Raw genomic sequence first — 19,599 nt, 5'->3', positions numbered from 1 at the left:
GTGAAAGCACTCTTTCTCAGACATCAAATGGTGTTGGCCATCTTCTGCAGAGTCTTTTTTAAGCATTTAAAATAGTCAGCACTTGCACAGTATTTTGACCATGTAAAGGATTTGTTGAATTATTCAGTCCTCAGAATAATACTCAGAATTATCCCCAATTTACAGATAAGTAAATTGAGTCACAGAGATGTTAAATACTTGTTTAAAGTGCCATTGCTGAATGTACTATTTGGGTTCTAAAGTGTTATCCTTACTCTTCCAGCTTGAGAAAGGAAGTACGATTCCTTTCTGTGTACATGCAGAGGTTTTTTGATATATGTCTTGAATGATTTAACTACAATTCTGTATGAAATTATTTTTATAACTTTGGACAATCCAATTTACTCTTTGATACACTTTTCCCTACCTGTAAAATGGAAATTATAACAAGTAATCTACCCATATTGTTTAAAGAATGAAATTATATCATGAATATTATATTCTGATAACATTTTTAAAGCAGATGCCTCCAAATTATTGCTTTTTGGGACCTGCAGATGGCGTAATGGTTACGTTGCTGGACTATGTAGTCATCCAGCGAGTCAGGGACCCAGTGGCTTAAAACTCAAGATGGGGGCATGTGCATGCACGTGCTCAAAATTGTGAGAGAAGAATGAAGGAGAAGGGATTGTGGCATGGCCTTCTGCCTTGGGGGGATGATTTCCCACTTTCTGTCTCTCTCTGACTCTCTGGTGAGCACAGGTACCCTTTAGCAAAAAAAAATCTCTATCAAAAAAAAAAAAAAAAGAAAGAAACAAATTATGCTTTTTAAAAATATACCCAGATACATTTTAGTGGTTATAAGCAGTGCCCTTTTGTTATGGTTTGTGAGTACACATTAATTTAAAAGATTAATACAGGGATGGGCAGATGGCATAATGGTTACATAGCTGGTCTCCTACAAAGTCAACTACAGTTCGAGTCCTGGACCTGACAGCTTAAAACTCACACCAAGCGCATGTGTGTGTGTGTGCCCATAATCCCCAGAAGAGCTTCGAGGTGAAGGGATTGCAGCATGGCCATCTCCCTGGGGGGTTGATTTCTTGCTTTCTGTCTCTGGCAAGCACACGCACAGTTAGCAAAAATCTCTCTCAAAAAAAAAAAAAAGATTAATACATTTCCTTCCCCATTAAATAGTATGAATGATTTTTATCTTGAATTGGTGATGGTGTCACTTTTATAATAATGTTTATCACATATTCAACCCTTTTTTTCCTCTTATTTTTGCTATAGGGCATTTGCATTCTCTGGAGAAACAGAGAAAGAAAGAGAAAGCATCCCATAGGGAGAATAACCACAATGCAATCTCTTCTCTTCTGTTCCTTCTTGGGATTTTGGTCAAATGTGGTTTTTAAGCTTCTGGATCCAGGACTTAAACCACTCTTGTCAATAATGTGGAATCCAGCCACATTAACCACTACACTAGTGGCTGGCCCTTTCTCACTTTTCTTAAAGTAAATTTTCTTAAAGGTCTTATTTGTAGTTGATTAGGTATTATTGTTACCTACCATCCAAGAAATATCTCGGTGTACATGAAGATGTCGAGTTATGACAGTTATGGGTCATTTACCCAAATAATATATTAGGTACATATATATTAGTTACATATCTCAAGCTTGGCAAGGACTAGGGGTAGCTTACTAAACTGCAGAGTTAGCACTAGGACCAGTTATCTCTTGGCACCAGGCAGATAATGTTAGTGGGTGAAGTAGATAGCTGTAAGACCAGGACATTTTGAGACCTTGTAGTAAACATTTTTTGGAAAGTTCATTATCTTATTGAAAAAAGTAAACCTTTTATGTATAACATATGTACAAAATGTTGCACAAATTAAGTATATTTGAAAATTATCAAAGTGGTTGCATTTGTTTAATCAGCAACTAAATCAAGAAACAGGTCATTATCTGCACCCCAAATTCCTCCCATCTTCCAGGTTCCTTCCTTCTACTCTTGAAATTCTAACTCCACAGTTCAACTTGGCTGAGATTTGAACTTTATAAAAAATGGAATCATACAATATTGTATGTAGTCTGGTCTAGGTTCCTTTGAAGAACATATAAATAGCTTAATTTTGTCAGTTAATTTAGAAATAGCAGAGCAAGACCCTGTTTTGGAACTTCTGGAATAGCAGTTAGGAGGTAGATTCTGGGATCAAATCCTAGCTTAGTACTTCATTGTTCTTGGGAGTTGTAAAGTTTAAATGAGGTCAAAAGAGTTTAGGGTTCTGTGAATTAGAGTAACATGTAATGAGTGTCTGATGTGTGCTAGTTATTTATGTAACAATTAGGACCAATTATAATTATGTCTACCTGTTAGTAGATATACTGTGTATTGAAATTGTCTCTTAAAGTTAAACCTGCAGAAAGACAAAACTTAAAATATAGCTTCAAAAGATACATATTCTTTATCTGTTTGCCAGCTGTGTGTTTATACAAGTATTAAGTAAGACAGCACTGAATACTAAAGCAAATAGTGAAGAATAGTTAGCAAGTTGATGAAATAAAAATTACGTTATAGCTGTAAAGAAAAATTGTATTTATTAATTACAACCAATTGTAGTGCTTTCAAAGAAAGCTGATACTGAATTAGATTTAGGGGATTGATTGTTCTTGTGTTCCTGCCACTAACTAGGATGCTTAATCTTGGGCAAGCCATTTTTTCTCATCTTCAGTTCTTATTAGATTATTGTATCAAGTTACAACAATCATGAAGTTTTGGTTCTATTGATTAGGTTCTTCATCTTTTGTAAAAAACTAGAGGTTTGTCTGCTGTATTTGCTTTTGCTCAAAAAGTATAACTTAAAACCCTAAACATTTCTGTTTTACATATTGGACTGGGCTGTTAAAAGAAAAACTTTTAAGAAAATTTAATTTAGAGGTATTTAATTGAACAAAAACAATGGGAATCAGGCAGCCCCCAGAATGATTTTTTTAAGGAACTTGGGATAGCCACATGGTTGGGTGACAGTTATACTCAAGAAGGGGAAAGTGATATACACAAAATGAAAGTGAGGGAATGAGGTAGAGAAATAATTGGATTGGTTAAATTTTGATATTTTCTGCATGAGCACAGTTTAAAGGGTGGACATTCGGTGGTTGACTGAAGTATTGCTTCTGTGATTGGCTTATTAAGGACTTAAGAAACCAGACTTCCAAATGTTCTCTCTTTTTTGAAAGATTTTTTTCTAGAGGGCACATGTGCTTTATAAGAAACAGAGACAGAAAGCGAGTAATCACCCTTCGGGGGGATGCCTATGCCACAGTCTCTTCTCCATTCTTTAGGGGTTTTTGGCATGCACGTGTGTGAGTTTCAAGCTATGGGGGTCTGAGACTTGAACTGAGATCAGCCATGTGGGAGTCCAGGGACATAACCATTATGCCATCTGCTGGTCCCCAAGTATTCTCTTATGGAACCCAAGCAAAAGTATGGTGGCCTTTTCAAACCAATAAAGTTTAACAGAATAAAGAAACTTTCAGTCAAAGAAGAACTTCAGAGTGGAAGAATAACTTGTTCTCTTCATTTTTATCTGGACTAGGTAATCTTTTGCCCCTTTTGCATCAAGATAAAAACATCTTCAATTGTGGTAAAGGCTTAAAAGTCAAGGGTTTTCCAAGAAAAAGAAGTAATTTTGAAGCTCCAGCATACTGGGTGCATAGAATTTTAGAGCTGGGAAAGGTCCTTGGAGAGTGTATATATGTGCATGTTGGAATTTACCAGAGAGCCCATGTGCTTGTTGGAGGGAGGTAAAGGGGAGGGAGAAAGAGAAAGCACCTCCCCATATTTTGGGCATAGTCTGCCTATGTCCTTCCTCTCCATTTTTCCCATCTCTTGGGATTTGGAACATGCACATATGTTAGCCCAGCATTTTTAAGTCCCTGGTCTGAGACTTGTATGAGCAGTTATTCATGTGGGATCCAGCCACGTTAACCACCAGGCTGTATGTTGTCCAGAGAATCATCTATATGGAAAAATCAAGTGACCTGTTAATGATCTCAGTCAACAGTGGATACTTATTTATTCTTGAATGCTGATGTTAATGATGACAGACATCTTTCTTAAAATAGTTTATTTGGGGACCAGCAGATGGCATAATGGTTACATCACTGGACTCCCACTCAACCGCAGTTTGAGTCCCAGACCCAGCAAGGGTTTAAAACTCAAGTCAGGTGCATGTGTTTGTGTGTCCAAAATCCCTCTGTCGCCGGCAAGCGCATGCACCCTATAGCAAAAACCTCTCATAAAAAAATTATTTCAATGATTGTGGTGTGAAAGTATGCTGCTGTATGTGTTTGTACTTTTGTATGTTAGTAAAGTCAGTTTAGTTAGAAGAAATGTTTCTTTAATTTGTGGTTAAAGTGAATAGAGAGTTAAACTCCATATAATGTGTAAGTTGTATTGGTTCATATGTGATTGTTTCCCTATGTAGTAAAGAGCAGGAATAGAAGTAAAATCATCAACTTCAGGAGAAAAGCCCTCAATTGTTTGGATAGCTTCCCTTTCAGTCTTATAAACAAACAAACAAACAAAAAAAGTTAAAATTAGTAAAATTAATTAGGACCATCTATACGTGTAGCTTTGTTTCCAGAAGGATTTATTCTCAATGTCAAATTTCCTAGACCCTTCCTTAATGGCAGCCCCTTGCCTTAGAGTTCAGTTCTACTTTCAACTGCATTGTCACAACACCTATAAACATAATTTCTCCTTGATTGCTTTGGTTCATTTTAAATAACCCCTGAGGGTAGCCTCTAGCTCTGAGCTGCCTGCTGAGATGACCAACTATTTCCTCAGTCCTGGTTACTGTTTTTCTTAGTGATCTTTTTACAAAGTTGTATTGGTTTCAAGTTCTTTGCCTCAGTTTTCTCCAATAAACTCTCTTTTTTTGAGTGCACACTTCTCCAAGAGGGTGGTTTTCAGGAGTAGTTATATTGTGTTACAGCATAAATACCTTTGCGACTTGGGGCACCTATTTAAATGTATTTGATGTTAAATTTTCTATTCTCAACTTATTTGATATTGTTAAATAAAAATGCTTGTTCTATCATGAAAAACAAAAGAATACTGATTATGGATATTTAAAAAAGTTTCCCTAAATAAACTTTCTTTTCTAATGTTGTATGGAAGTAATTAACTGTTTATTGTGTCCTTCTAACTTTCTTTCATGAGAGAAAGAGGAAAAAAGAGGGAGAGAGGAAGAAACAGGCACTTCCTGTTGGGTAACTTCACACAGTAAATCTGCCCCCATGCCTCTAGCCAGCCAGGATCATAGGTATGTCAGGTTGACCTGGGTTCCCGGTTGAGTTCCTTTACATGGTTCCAGCATTGCAGAGTAGCACTTCACAGCCCATGCCATCTTGGCTGGGCCTTGCCTGACAAATGTTTAATATACATTTATGTATACATATAAATTTAAAATGTGATCATAGAGAACATTTTATCATGAGATCCTCCCACTGAATAAAAAAAAAACACTACAGATTTTCTCAGGACCATAGATATATCATACATTTTAAGCGATTTTTCTGTTGATTGTTTCTGATTTTTCACTATTACTAGCATGCTACATTGACCTTCTACAAATTATTGTGAGATTGAGTAAGTGTTGCTAAAATACGATAGATTTTCAGGGGTAATATTTTAGTCATGGGTCACGTTCATTTAAAATGGATAGATATGACTCAAATCCATGATTGGATGTAAAGTTTAATTATTCGTAACCTGAAAACCTAAAATCTAAGATATTCCAAAATTCAAAACTTATTAAGCATTGACATTATACCACAAATTGAAATTTCTGTACCTGATATTATGTCACAGGTCTCCGTCAAAATGCTGCAATATAAAAATATTGTATAAAATTACCTTTAGGCTATAAGGTATATATGAAACAAAAGAAAATATTGTGTTTAGACTCAGGTCCCATCCCCAAAATAGCACATATATATACAGATATTCTAAAATCTTGGGGAAAAAAATGAAAATCCAAAACTTTTCTGTTCACAAGTAGTTTAGATAAGGTATATTCAATTGTACCAATTTATATTCCCATCCATACAGTTTAAGACTTAATGGTTTGGGTTGATTGTAAATGTTTATTTCTTTACAGTTGCGTCTCTGAGTCTGAGAAGTGTTAGATCAAACAATGTACTTTTAGAAGCACTCAATTTTTTTTTTTGGAGAGATTTTTGCTATAGGGCGCGTGCGCTCTCCAGACAGACAGAGACATAGAGACAGAAAGTGAGAAATCACCCCCCAGGGAGGATGGTCACGCCGCAATCCCTTCTCCTCCATTCTGCTTTCGGGATCTTGGGCACGCACTCACACGCGCCCGGCGTGAGTTTAAGCCACCGAGTCTGGGACTCGAACCGCAGTTGACTACGTGGGAGTCCAGCGACATAGCCATTACGCTAACTGCTGGTCCCAGAAGCACTCAATTTAATATTTAAGAACTTAGTATTTGTCTTCCTAGCTTTTCATTTGAGACTTGACACAGAATGGAAATGCTGTTTAAAATGTTAAAAGTGAAGAAACAGCCACAACTTGAGTTTGAACCTGTTTTAATTTGTGCTATAGAATTTGCTTTTCTTTACATTCCTTCTTCTAAAGTCAAGATTTTCTTTTAATATCATGAACTTTTACTAAGCTGTAACAGTTATAAATTTCTGATTCAGTGAATTTCTCTTTTTTTTTTTTTGGAGAGATTTTTGCTATAGGGCGCGTGCGCTCTCCAGACAGACAGAGACATAGAGACAGAAAGTGAGAAATCACCCCCCAGGGAGGATGGTCACGCCGCAATCCCTTCTCCTTCATTCTCCTCTCGGGATTTTGGGCACGCATGCACACACGCCTGGTGTGAGTTTAAGCCACTGGGTCTGGGACGCGAACCGCGATCGACTACATGGGAGTCCAGCGACATAGCCATTACGCTAACTGCTGGTTCCCTGGTTCAGTGAATTTTTACAAACTAAACATACCTGTGTAATCAGCATTACTTTATGTATTTTTTGGATATATTTAAATGGAATCATATGAGGGCACTTCTAAAAGTTTAGTGAAAAATGGAGTTTATTTTATTGTATAACATTTAGAAATCCATTTATAACTTTTTAATAATATACCTATTCCATGAACTTCTTGTAGACAGTTGACTTTTTTTTTTTTTCTTTCTTTTTTTTTTTGGAGAGGTTTTTGCTTTAGGGTGTGTACGCTCACCAAAAAGACAGAGAGAGACAGAAAGCGACAAGTATTTTAGAGTATAAATTAATTTAATCTTGAGTATTAATCTACTAAATGTCTCTTCTCCCTTTTTCATAGATGCGGACCATGTTTGAGGATTGCCCCGGCATTCAGTTCTATGAGTAATAAATATCCTCAGGCGGTTTTCTTAGAAGTAGATGTACATCAGTGTCAGGTAAGGGATTAGAGTCTGCTTTTTTTTTAAATTTACTTTCAAATCAATTTTAAATCCAACATTAATATCATCTGTCTTTTTATGCATATTAATCTTATTTTTTTGAAGATAGGGAAATGTTATGTTGACATGATTATTACACATGTCATTATGACTACGTTAGTTAAGAAAGGTAGGACATTATTCATTGTTTCAGGTTTGGTCTTTTTTTTTTCAGTAGAATTAATAACTATTTGTTAAACTAATAGGTCATCTGGAAGTTCTCTGTTTTACATTTCTTTATCTTTTCAAATCTGGAATTACATCTTTTACTACTGAGGCATTGGTTGGTTATAAAGCCATGGCAAGAAATACTTCATTATAATTTGATTTGTAATCTTATCTCCAAAGCTGCCTTCTCATTAGAAATTTTAGAATATGGATTGCTGTTGATTGAGGCATGGCATTGTAGGTAAATTACCCAGATTACTTAATTGGAATGCCTGTTTGATAGTTCTTTATTTGCATATGCACAAATATGAGGAATTATTAAGGAAAAAAATTTTGAAAGGCTCCTTTCAAACTAGAGTCTTTAGGTTTAAGGAATAGCTCTGCAGCTAAAACTGACTTTCCTGTTTGTTTTATTGGTGGAAACAATTTTAGAATATTTTAAAGCTGGTACTTTAGGAATTTGATGTAAACCCCTACATTATACATTAACATTTCAGTACATACGTCACATGTTACTGAACTGCATCACTGGCCCTTATTTGAAATATTCACTGTCTCTAATCTGAAAGTACTTCCTTCTGGAGCTGGGCTGTCTGGTATGGTAGCTACTAGCTACATGTGGTTATTAAACACTTGAAATGTGGTAAATCCAAGTTGAGATGTGCCAAAGGTGTAAAATACATATTAAATTTTGAAAACAGTATGAAAGAAAAAATGTAAAGTATTTCATGATCTTTTTATTTTTATTTTTTGGTCTGAAATGTGTATATTGAATTTACTAAAATATATTATTAAAGCTGATTTTGTTTGTTTCCTTTCACTTCTTTATTATGGATACTAGAAAATTTTAAATTACTTATGTAGCTCACATTTGTGTCTTGCTTTAGATTTCTTTTGGTGGCACGGTTCTAAAAGGTTATTCGTAGTTTCTTTGACTTGTGAGGCTTAGAAAAAGACACCCCTCTGTTATTTTTATGCAATTTTCTCTTTAAACTACATAGGGATACCTTTTCATAGTATTTGAATGTGTAAGATGACACATTTGCTTTACTGTTTTCTTTATACATGTCATGAAATGTGTAAATCATGATACTCAATAGTAATTAGCTAATTTCTCTATTCAATTGTTAGTGCAAAATTGTGGAGTTAGGGCACAATTTAAAAAGCTGCTACATTCTGTTTGGTGGACAACCAGAAGTCATTTCTGTAAGAGTAAACATTGGGTGAGAATTGCAATGCAAAAGACATTACCACCTTTTCACAGGCACATTAGCCACTGTGTTGTAGTTGTACATTTTCTTAGCATTAGTGGCTTATGTTGACTACATCAATTAACCAGACTGGTATAAAGCACAATTTCTATTCCAGAAATTAATTGTTCTACTGGATTAAATATTTAATAGTAAAATTGATAAAATTTAGTGCTCATTTTTTAGTGTGGGTATAGGGAAAAAAGGTAGCTAGACTTCAGTGGGAACTTTTTTAGGAATAGGTTTGCTTTTTCTTAATAATTAAGACTATATTATTTTACATTTAATTATTGTACACTATAGATCTGCCTTAAACAAATCATGCTGTAGTCCACAGAGATTTGCATCAATTATATGTAAACCAGAAATTATAAATAAATTAATTAAATTTTTTGAACTGACCCATGGGGAAACAAAGAGTATATTATTTTACATTTTCAGTTTATATTTGGTGATATTTAACTTCCATAAAGGTGTAGAATGAGTATTCAATGTGGTTTAAGATTTGTATTAATTCTTCGCACTGTATAACTTGCCAATTCTAGGGAACAGCTGCCACCAACAATATATCAGCAACACCTACATTTTTGTTTTTCCGAAACAAAGTGAAAATTGATCAGTATCAAGGAGCAGATGCTGTGGGACTAGAAGAAAAAATCAAACAACACTTAGAAAATGACCCTGGAAGCAATGAAGACACAGATATTCCAAAAGGCTATGTATGTAGACTACAAAGTGAAATTATGATATAATATTTTGCATTTGTCATTATTTGGTTAAGATGAAAATGACTATATTTTCACATTTCATCTTTTACTAGTTCAGAATACTTTTTAAAAAGAACTCTCAGACTAAATTTATTTGCTATTTTTTTGTTTTTAGAATAATTTTATTTTATTGTTACTTTTATTTTTAAAAAATTGCTGTTGGGCACATGTGCTCACCAATGAGAGGGGAGGGAGAATGAGAAAGAAAGGCACCAGGTCTAGGACTCAAACAGCAGTTGGCCATTTGGAAGTGCAGCACCCCAACCACCATGCCACTTGCTAGCCCATCAAACTAAATTAATTTCCTGACTATTGAGTTTTGTCTCTCTGTGTGTATTATAAACCATGTCATAAACTGTTCTTCCTAAATTTGTCCAAATTTTCTTTGCCACTCATTTTTTATTTGTTTCTTTCCACTTTGAAATGCTTTGGTTCGTACTTATTTCTCCTCAAGCTGAAGAAATGGTGCATTGGAATATGTCATTCCACTTTTTGACAGTGTACAGGAACAACTTGTAAATATTAAGCTGTAACTATTGGGTTGTCAAAGTCATGATCCATTTTTGCATAGAAGAACACATCACAACTTTTTTATAACCCAATATTATGTCCTGAACTCCCTTTGCTACTTCTTACTTCCTGTGATGTTTTTGTCCTTTTTACATGAATTCTCTCTTTAAAAAAAAAAAAAAAAAAGAATTATTTTATTTAACTATTTAACTTACTTATTTATTTTACTTTGACCAGAGAGGGACGGGTGAGAGAGGGACAGAGTGAGAAAGCAAGCTGCCAGGTCTGTAACGCAAACCGCAGTCGGCCATGTGGGAATGCAGCACCCTTAACCACCACTCCACCTGTTGACCCCCAAGTAGCCCCTCTTTTCTGGGATTCTATTAAAAGTCTAGTGTTTGATATTATTTTAGAATAAAATATTTCAGTGTTTTATGTTTCTAAGTTGTAACTTATTCTAAGTAATAACTTACTCACTTAAAAACTTAAAAATGATGTTTGAAGGCCAGGTTGATGGCATATTTCTCAGGAGGCTGAGATCAGATTGTGAGCTCAAGGCTGACCTGGGCAACACAGCCAATACGTTGTCTAAAAAATGTAAAAAGAAGGTCATCTTATAACTTGATGCTTATGTGAACTGTGATTTTTGGGGGCACTCATGGTCATATTGTGTGTGTTTGCCCAAAAAGAAGGAGAAGTGGAGGCGAAGGGATTGCTAGGTGACCATTTCCCCTGAGGGGGTCACTTTCTCTCTTTTTCTATCGCTCTGGAGAGTACACACACCCTCTGGAATTATTAAAAAGAAAAAAGAGCTAGGTGTGGTGTCACATACTCGTAGTCCCAGCTGAGGCAGGAGTATCACCACAGAGTAAGATCCAGTCCTGGAAAAGAAAAAAGGATAGAGGGAGCCAGCAGGTGGCATGATGGTTGGGGGATCTGGACTGTTACATGGCCGACCACGGTTTGAGATCTGGACCTGGTGGCTTGCTTTCTCACTTTCCTTCTCTCTCACTCTGTCCCTCTCTAGTCAAATGAAAATAAATAAATAAAAAATAACACTTAAATAAAAAAAAAAAGAAAAGATAGTGTTCGAAAACTGCAAAGTGTGGATAGTTATAATGAAGCATTTTATCATTTGAGAACTATTGAGGATAGAAGCAAAATTCAGAAGAAACACTTCATGACAGCAAATTTGTTTATGCAGATTCATAAATCTTGCATACAAATATATGTATGTGTGTGTATTTCTATCTTTCTTAATATTTTAGTTACAAAGTTACTGTACTGGTAAATCAAAAAATGAATTTTTTAAAAAATAAGTATCATGGGGCTATTAGGTAGCATTGTGATTAAGATACTTGATCCCACATGACTGAGTCCAGGATTTTGCCTGGACCAGGTGACTTAAAAAACACATTGGGCACTTGTGTGTACATACCTAAAATCCTGAGAATGAAGGTGAAGGGATTGTGTGGCAGTCCTTCCTGGGAAGGCTGATTTCTCACTTGCCCTCTCTCTCTCTGTCATATTACCATAGCTAAAGAGAAAAATCATGAAATTCCGATATTCAGAAAAGATATTTAACAAAATTATTTCTGAAGTATTGAAAAAAATTACAATGGGGGACATATTAGAGGCATTCCCATTAAAGTCAAGTAAGACAAACACGACCATTGTTACCCTCAACGTTTCAGCATCAAGTGGGAAGTGTGGAAGTATTAGCCAACACAGTTAATAGGAACTAAAATATGCTGACACCACAGGAAAGCAGTGAGCAAAATCCAAAGTATTAAGATACCTATAAGTTAAATGATTATAGATTAAAAGATATAAGAGGAATTGGCATTTGTAAGGGTTGGCAGAATTTAGGGTGTCTGCACTTGTGGTGCTTTCGGCACGAAAGATGCTGGGCCTGGTTGCTGCAAGCCCTGTCCCGGCTGAGTCACAGGAGAAGAAGCCGCTGAAGCCCTGCTGCACCTGCCCGAGACCAAGAAGGCGCGCAATACGTGCATCATCGAGAAAGGAAAAGAGCACTGTGGACATCTAATTGAGGTCCACAAGGAGTGCATGAGAGCCCTGGGATTTAAAATATGAAATGGTGATCTGCTCTGTGAGTGAATAATTCCTGAAGAATGAAGATTTAACTACTTTGGGGAGTTTTTTGATGAACTTTAAAAAATGGAAAAAGTGTAATTTATTTTAAAAAAGATAAGAACATATCCCTATTCAAAAAAAAAAGAGAGAGATATAAGAGACATTTTAACCAAATATAGTGTTTATCCTTTGTGGGGCGGTCTTTATTAGTCTAAGAATTCAACTATAAAACATCTATAAGACAGTTAAGGAAATATACTAAGGTATTACTAATTGTGGTTTTTATGCCCGTGGGTACATATGGAAAAGAGCGAAAGAGAAGGCACCCCCTATTGGGGTCTGGTCATACCACAATCCTTTTTCCTCCTTTTCTTTGCCCCATCAAGCTCCCAGGCACACTAGCACATGTGTGTTTTTCAAGGCCCTGGGCCAAGATTTAGACTAAAGTTAACCATGTGGAATCCAGCTTCCTCTGTGTAATTCTTAATTGTTGCACAACATATTATTGCCAACATATCATTTTAGTTGTGGTACTGATATTGAGGATAGTGTGTATAGTTTAGAGAGTCCTCATCTCCTGCACGTATGCACTGAAATGTTCATGAGTGAAAAGTTTCTAAGATTTGCTTCAATTGGGAACAGGATTAGGATATAACTGGGAGTAAGGAAATAAGAGTAGCCATCAATTGATGACTGCTGTAGCAGAGGATGGTGAGTACATGGCGCTATTTATATCTGTTTGAAATTCTTTATGATAAAGTATTTTAAAGATGAATTTGCTATTCATCTCAAAATTATTGGGTTGTCAAGAAAGTCATGAAACATTTTTACATAGAAAAACAAAATATGTCATGACTTCCCTGGTGACCTAGTAACTTCTCTGTGGGTGTAGGTTTAAAGAGTTCACAGGCACTGGCAGATGCCATAATGATTACATCACTGGGGTCTCATGTAGTTGACTGCAGTTCAAGTCCCAGACTTGGTGGCTTAAAACTGACAGCAGGCGTGTTTACATACGTGCCCAAAATCCCAAGAGGAGAATAGAGTAGAAGGGATTGCAGCATGCCATCTTCTCCTTCAGGGGCTAATTTCTCACTTTCTGCCTCTGTGGTGAACACACATACCCGATAGCAAATATCTTTTTTTTTTTTTTTTTAAAAAAAAAGAGTTCATGACCACTAGAAGAGGTAGATAAGCTTTCTGTAGATCTTACAGATGTTTTAATTTGCCTATTTTCCACTATAAAACAGTTATTGAAAAAGTAAGTTACTGGAGCAATAGGTGGCATGAAATTTAAGGCTGCTAGATCCTACATGGTCAAATGCATGGTTTGAGTCCTGGACCCATCAGCTTGAAAAACATGCCAGGTGAATGTGCATGTGTGTCCAAAATCCCAAGAAGAGAATTCAGGAGAAGGGATTGTGGTATGGCCATTCCCCTGGGGAATGATTTCTCACTTTCCCTCTCTCTTTCTCTCTCTCTCTCTCCGGATGAGACCTATGGAGCTCAAGTGCCCTATAGAAAAAAATGAAAAAAAAAAATGTAGGTCACCATTAATAATCAGTGGTAAGTCTCAAAAATTCAAATGAAGGGGCAAGCAGAGGACATGGCGATAAAGACCCTGGACTCCCATGTGGCTGACCACAGTTTGAGTCCTAGACCAGGCAGCTTGAAAATCAGGCTGGGTTCATGTATGTGCATGCCTGGAATCTCAGGAGTTTAGAGAAGGGATTGTAGTGTGGCCATAAGCCCCCTCCTCCCCAGCTGGTGATTTCTCACTTTCACTATCTCTTGTCTCTCTGGTGAGCACACACATCCTATGACCAAAAAAAGAAAAAAATTTAAATGAAAGAGCTATTATTAAAAGTATAGTAACTCTTTTAAAAGAGCAGTTTTCTTTAAAAATTGCCTAAAATAGTGAGAAACACAGATTAGCATTTTTATTATTACTTTAATATATTTGATTTTTTACTAACATTTAAATTTTTAATAACAAATCTAAATGCTTTGCCTAAAGTCTTGATCTTAATGTTTTTAGATGGATTTAATGCCATTTATTAACAAAGCTGGTTGTGAGTGTCTTAATGAAAGCGATGAAAATGGGTTTGACAACTGTTTACGAAAAGACCTCAGCTTCTTGGAATCTGACTGTGATGAACAGGTAATTGATTGCTTAAATTGAGACTTATTGGGATTATCATTATTTATGCCCTCTCTGATTTCTTTATCATGTTCTCATCTCGTGGTAGTCTCTCCTTTCCAAATAATCACTTTACCCTTTATTTTGATAGCTTTCAGTTTCCTTGACTCTGGATCTCTGATCATATAGACCCATCTCCTGTCTTTGCTCTGCTAAATATTAGGTACACATAAAGGAAAGTTGCAGAACTCTCAGATTGGCTCTGCTGCTGAGTTGAGTCACCACACTATTCATCCTTGACCTGCCTTTCACACACTTTCCCACCCTAATGAGTTTGTGTATGAAAAATAGAGCACTCCTTATATACTAGCTCCTCGCTCTAGGTTATAAACCTATATTGCATCCCCTTTGCTGCCCTTCAGTGGCGTGGTCGCAGAGGAAGTAGATGTTACTGCCTTTTTTAAGGTTTCTTCATCTTCCTCTTGGCTTTTATTTTCCTCACCTGACTATATTTCATTGTCGCTGGTTTGTGCATGTTCCAGTTCATCTTCTACATGGGCATAGAAGTTATTTTTTTAAAGTATAGATCTGCATGTTTCTCTTAGAAGAGTAGAATGGTTCCTCATTGGTTTCAGGAAGAGGATGTCTGGCTGACTTTATCTGTTTCTGGCTTTCCTGCCTCATCTCCTACTCTTTATCTGCAGTTCAGTCTAAACCTGTCATATTTATTTATTTTGATAGCTTAAAATTATAAAACGTACTCTTAAAACCAAAACAAATAGCCTAATTAGTTTCTTAGGAAGATAGACCACGGTATGGTTCCAAAATCATAAGCCCCAAACCCATCTTTTTTGCTCTAATCAGAGCCATTTTATTTTACAGCTTTCAGAGTATCATTCACGTTTTGTTCCTTGTAAATAGTGCCCTAAAAATAATGTGATGATGCATAACATGATGAGGACTAGATACAGCCTTTCTGAAATCTTCCGGCTAGGAAAATCTTTTTTCCAGGGTAGAAGCCTTAGTACTTACCTCAGAACCAATTTTGGCTCACTCATAAGAAGATTGAGCAAATGACTCAGAGTTCTGAGATACAGTCATTCTGACTGTGTTTTATATCCCAGTTACCTTATGTGGCCCTTGGATTCAGTGAATTAGGTAAGTTTAGAATGGAAGTTTGGAGATTCTCTATAGCTATAAGAAGTCCTCTTCTCTTGAGTTTGGGATTCGAGTTCATTTGAAGACTAACCTGTGTTCCTAACCTGTGTGGGTTCTAAATTGTCAGTGACATGCATAGATACTTGATAGACTGGCCTAGAAAAAGGTAAAGCTATATGCTAAAATATCCATTTTAATTTGGGGATTTTGTTTGATTTATTGAAAAGCAGGTTGCTTGCTGGTTTATACGTCGTAAGACCTTAGGTTCTTATGCATAATTTTAGTAAATTTACTCCATTAATTTTTTTTTGCTATTCCCTTATATACATAATTAATGGTGGTATTTTTCAAATGTCAATCTAATCAAGTTACTTTTAATTTACTGATTTTTCCCTATTACATTTGTTTTGTTAGATGAATTGGATTTTTTTTTTTTTTTGCCTCTCTTATTTTAGTTCTGTTTGGGTGTTTTGTGTATTCAAGGTGTTCAAAGAGCCCTTTTAAAATGAAACTGTTTTCTTCACAGCTACTTATTACTGTGGCATTCAACCAACCTGTTAAGCTTTATTCCATGAAATTTCAAGGACCAGATAATGGTGAGTAAAGGACAGTTTTTCTGAAATCCAACTTTCTACTTTGTAGACCTGTTAGCACATATTTAAAACTTGAGATAGATATTTCTTTGTTTTAATAAACAGTGAAATTGTTTTTGGAACAATGCAAGGATATGAATGAATGGACAGATACAGAAGATTATTAGGGGCTGAAAATAGGAAAGGAATTTTGATTTCTAAACATTTTTTTATCTTTTTTTAAAAATTTTATTGTTATTTTTTAATCTGAACAGAGAGAGACACAGAGAGAATGAGGAAAAGTGTGAAAGTTAGCTTCCAGGTCCGGGACTCAAACCGTGGTCGACCATGTGGGAGTCCAGTGCTTCAACCACCATGCCACCTGTTGGCCCCTTTTTAATCTGATTTTAACTGTGTTGAAAGTTTATTAACTTAATTATTCCATTAGTGAGAGAGACAGAGGAAGAGAGACAGGGAGGCAGGCACCCCCAACAAGGTCCACACATCATAGTCTACCTCCAGCCTCAGTGAGTCCCAGATCACAGGCACACACATGCCCAGCATACTCAAGTATCCTTTTGCAAATCCAGAACCTACCCATGTGGGCCAGCCTTGTAGAGCATTGTGTTTTGGTACCCAAAACTGTCAGGTCCCCAGCTTTTTGTTTTAAGTTTGGATCATTTACTCCTAATCTGAAGACAACTCAATCCTGTTTTTTTTTTTTTTTTTTTTTTTTTAAGTTTATTTATTTACTACTGAATCTTATTTCCTTTCTTTCTTTTTTTTTTTCTTTTTTTTTTTTCTTTTTTTTTTTTTTTAAAGAATGATTTTATTTATCTTTCCTTTTAATTTGACCAGAGAGGGACAGAAAGAGAGAGAAAGTAAGTGAGAAAGCAAACCTTCAGGTCCAGGACTCGAGCTGCATTCAGCCATGTGGGAGTGCAGCCCTTAACTACCATGCCACCTGCCAGCCCCTTGAATCATTTTTCTAAATATTAATTTAAAATTCTAGATTTGAAGCAACTACTTTTATGTTTTTGTATTATTTCTTTAAATTGTTACTGGGCATGTTTGCTCACCTGTGAGACACAAGGATAGCGGGGAAAAGTGAGAGAACACCCTCAGGAAGATGAACACACTTGCAGTCCCTAATCCTCCTTTTTCCTCTCAGAATTTTGAGTATAATAGCACATGAACCTGGTGTGCTTTCTCAGCCATTGTGTCTGGAACTTGAATGACACAGTTGACCATGTGGTATCCAGCCACCTTAACAATGATGCCACAGGCTGGTCTAAAGCAGTCATTTTTTTAATAATTAAAACTTGGGGGGCCAGCAGGTAGTGTGGTGGTTAACAGCACTGGATTCTCATGTGGCCAACTGCAGTTTGAGTCCCAGACACAGCAGCTTAAAACTCCTTTGTCTGCATGCCCAAAATCCTAAGAGGAGAATGGAGGAAAAGGGATTGCAGTGTGGTCATCCACCCCGGAGGGTGATTTCTCACTTTCTCTCTCTCTGTCTCTCTGTGTCTTCAGTGAGCACACACACCTTGTAGCAAAACTCTCTCTCTTAAAAACAGAACTTGGAAAGATTTCAAACCCCTATTGTTACAAATGATAAAACTAAGGTTCCAGATCTTCCTATCTGTGCTCTGTTAGTATCATCATTTTTAGATCTACACATATAAACACGATTGTACAGATTTGGAAATCCCTTTCTGTAAAGAATTTTTCTTGTTTAGCCCTTTATCTTGTTTCTTTTGAGGTGCTTCGTTTTCTTTGTTTAAGTGGTGGTGAACAAGGGGATGGGAAGTAGGATTTTTTAATTGGGAGAAGAGGCCCTATTTATCAAATAGCATTTTCTTGTCATTTATCTAAATTTTCATATGTTCATACTTTTTTAATTAGTAAAATTGTACTTTTCAGAAAATACACAGTGTATGTACAAGCAAATGCTGTAGAAGTTGGTCTTAATTTCTTTTTTTTAATTAGCTGCAAAATATGGGTCTATGCATGTGTCCTTACCTCCAAGTACATCCTAATCTAGTTTCAGTTTCTTAAAATGAAATTTGGCAATTTTTATGATTAATTCACTTTTGGCTAAGTGTTGTCACAGGTGATGCTTTCCTTCTAAATAACAAAATACACCAGCTGTTGGCAACTGTGAGATCTAGCTTAAATGCTATTTGTTTTATGAAACTTTCTGTTAAATTTCATATAGTGTCAGAACCTACTGATACCTTCTTAAACCTTGTCGCTATTCATATTACATTTTTCATAGTATGTCTTCTGTAGTTGTGGGTGGAGAGTCTACATATGTGTACATACATGCATATGCATGTCGGTATGTATGTTTTAATCTCATATTTCTAATATTTAGTACGGTATTTGCTAAGCCAACAAAGTACCCATAAATATGTGTAGGAAAAAAAAATAGAGTGGTTAGGGGAACCAGCAGTTAGCGTAATGGCTATGTCGCTGGACTCCCACGTAGTCGTAGTCGACCGCGGTTCGTGTCCCGGACCTGGTGGCTTAAAACTCACGCCGGGTGCGTGTGCGTGCGTGCCCAAGATCCCGAGAGGAGAATGGAGGAGAAGGGATTGCGGCGTGACCATCCCCCCTGGGGGGTGATTTCTCGCTTTCTGTCTCTACGTCTCTCTCTGTCTGTCTGGCGAGCGCACGCGCCCTACAGTGAAAATCTCTCAAAAAAAAAAAAAAATAGAGTGGCTATAAAAACATTTTCTTACAAGTCCTGATGGAAGAGATCTGTGAAAGTGTATCTGTGTAGGTATGTGCATATTGTATGGGTGTGTGTGTCTGTGTATACTGTGAGTATAATGATAAAGTATAAATATGTTTATAATTTGTGGTGTTTCATTTCATTCTATTATTTTATAGGCCAGGGTCCTAAGTATGTAAAAATTTTTATCAATCTACCCCGATCTATGGATTTTGAAGAGGCAGAAAGGAGTGAACCAACTCAAGCTCTGGAACTGACAGAGGATGATATTAAAGAAGATGGCATCGTTCCACTTCGTTATGTTAAGTTTCAGAATGTTAACAGTGTAACTGTAAGTAGTATTTCATGAGGATAGGTTAATGGGTTAAATGTTATCTTCAGTATCATAAGTGAATGTAAATGATCCTTAAAGTTGTGCTTGGCTATTCAGTTTGAGATGAGTGAAATGTATAATGAGCTAATTAAATTTTCTTAATTTTACCTTATTTATTATCCTAAAGAGGAAAGACAGGCTGATTTTTAAATATTTGTGGGTTTTGTCAATTTGTTTATTTTATTTATATGTATGTGTGTGTGTATATATATTTTATATGTATGTGTGTATATATATTTTATATATATATAAAAAATTACATACATTATATATGGCAGCTTTGCTGAAGGTGTATTCTAGAACATTTATACTTAAAAATATTTGTGTTTTTCTTTTAACTC

The 19,599-nt window shown here is 36.0% G+C and overlaps 1 protein-coding gene and 1 pseudogene across 1 annotated transcript in view; both read left to right on the top strand.

Annotated features, from left to right (window-relative positions):
- TXNL1 (thioredoxin like 1) overlaps nt 1-19,599 on the top strand; it is a 35,734-nt gene that overhangs the window by 5,279 nt on the left and 10,856 nt on the right. The window contains exons 2-6 of the mRNA XM_006139907.3: nt 7,351-7,447; nt 9,453-9,626; nt 14,317-14,439; nt 16,103-16,172; nt 19,044-19,216. Coding sequence (XP_006139969.1) covers nt 7,351-7,447; nt 9,453-9,626; nt 14,317-14,439; nt 16,103-16,172; nt 19,044-19,216 — 637 coding nt within the window. The remainder of the gene's footprint in view (nt 1-7,350; nt 7,448-9,452; nt 9,627-14,316; nt 14,440-16,102; nt 16,173-19,043; nt 19,217-19,599) is intronic.
- Nucleotides 11,740-13,260, top strand: LOC102479483 (cytochrome c oxidase copper chaperone pseudogene; annotated as a pseudogene).

The sequence above is a fragment of the Tupaia chinensis genome, unplaced genomic scaffold (assembly GCF_000334495.1).
Source record: "Tupaia chinensis unplaced genomic scaffold, TupChi_1.0 Scaffold000012_1, whole genome shotgun sequence".
NCBI classification, from domain to species: domain Eukaryota; kingdom Metazoa; phylum Chordata; class Mammalia; order Scandentia; family Tupaiidae; genus Tupaia; species Tupaia belangeri.
This window is presented reverse-complemented; position numbering and strand designations above follow the sequence as displayed.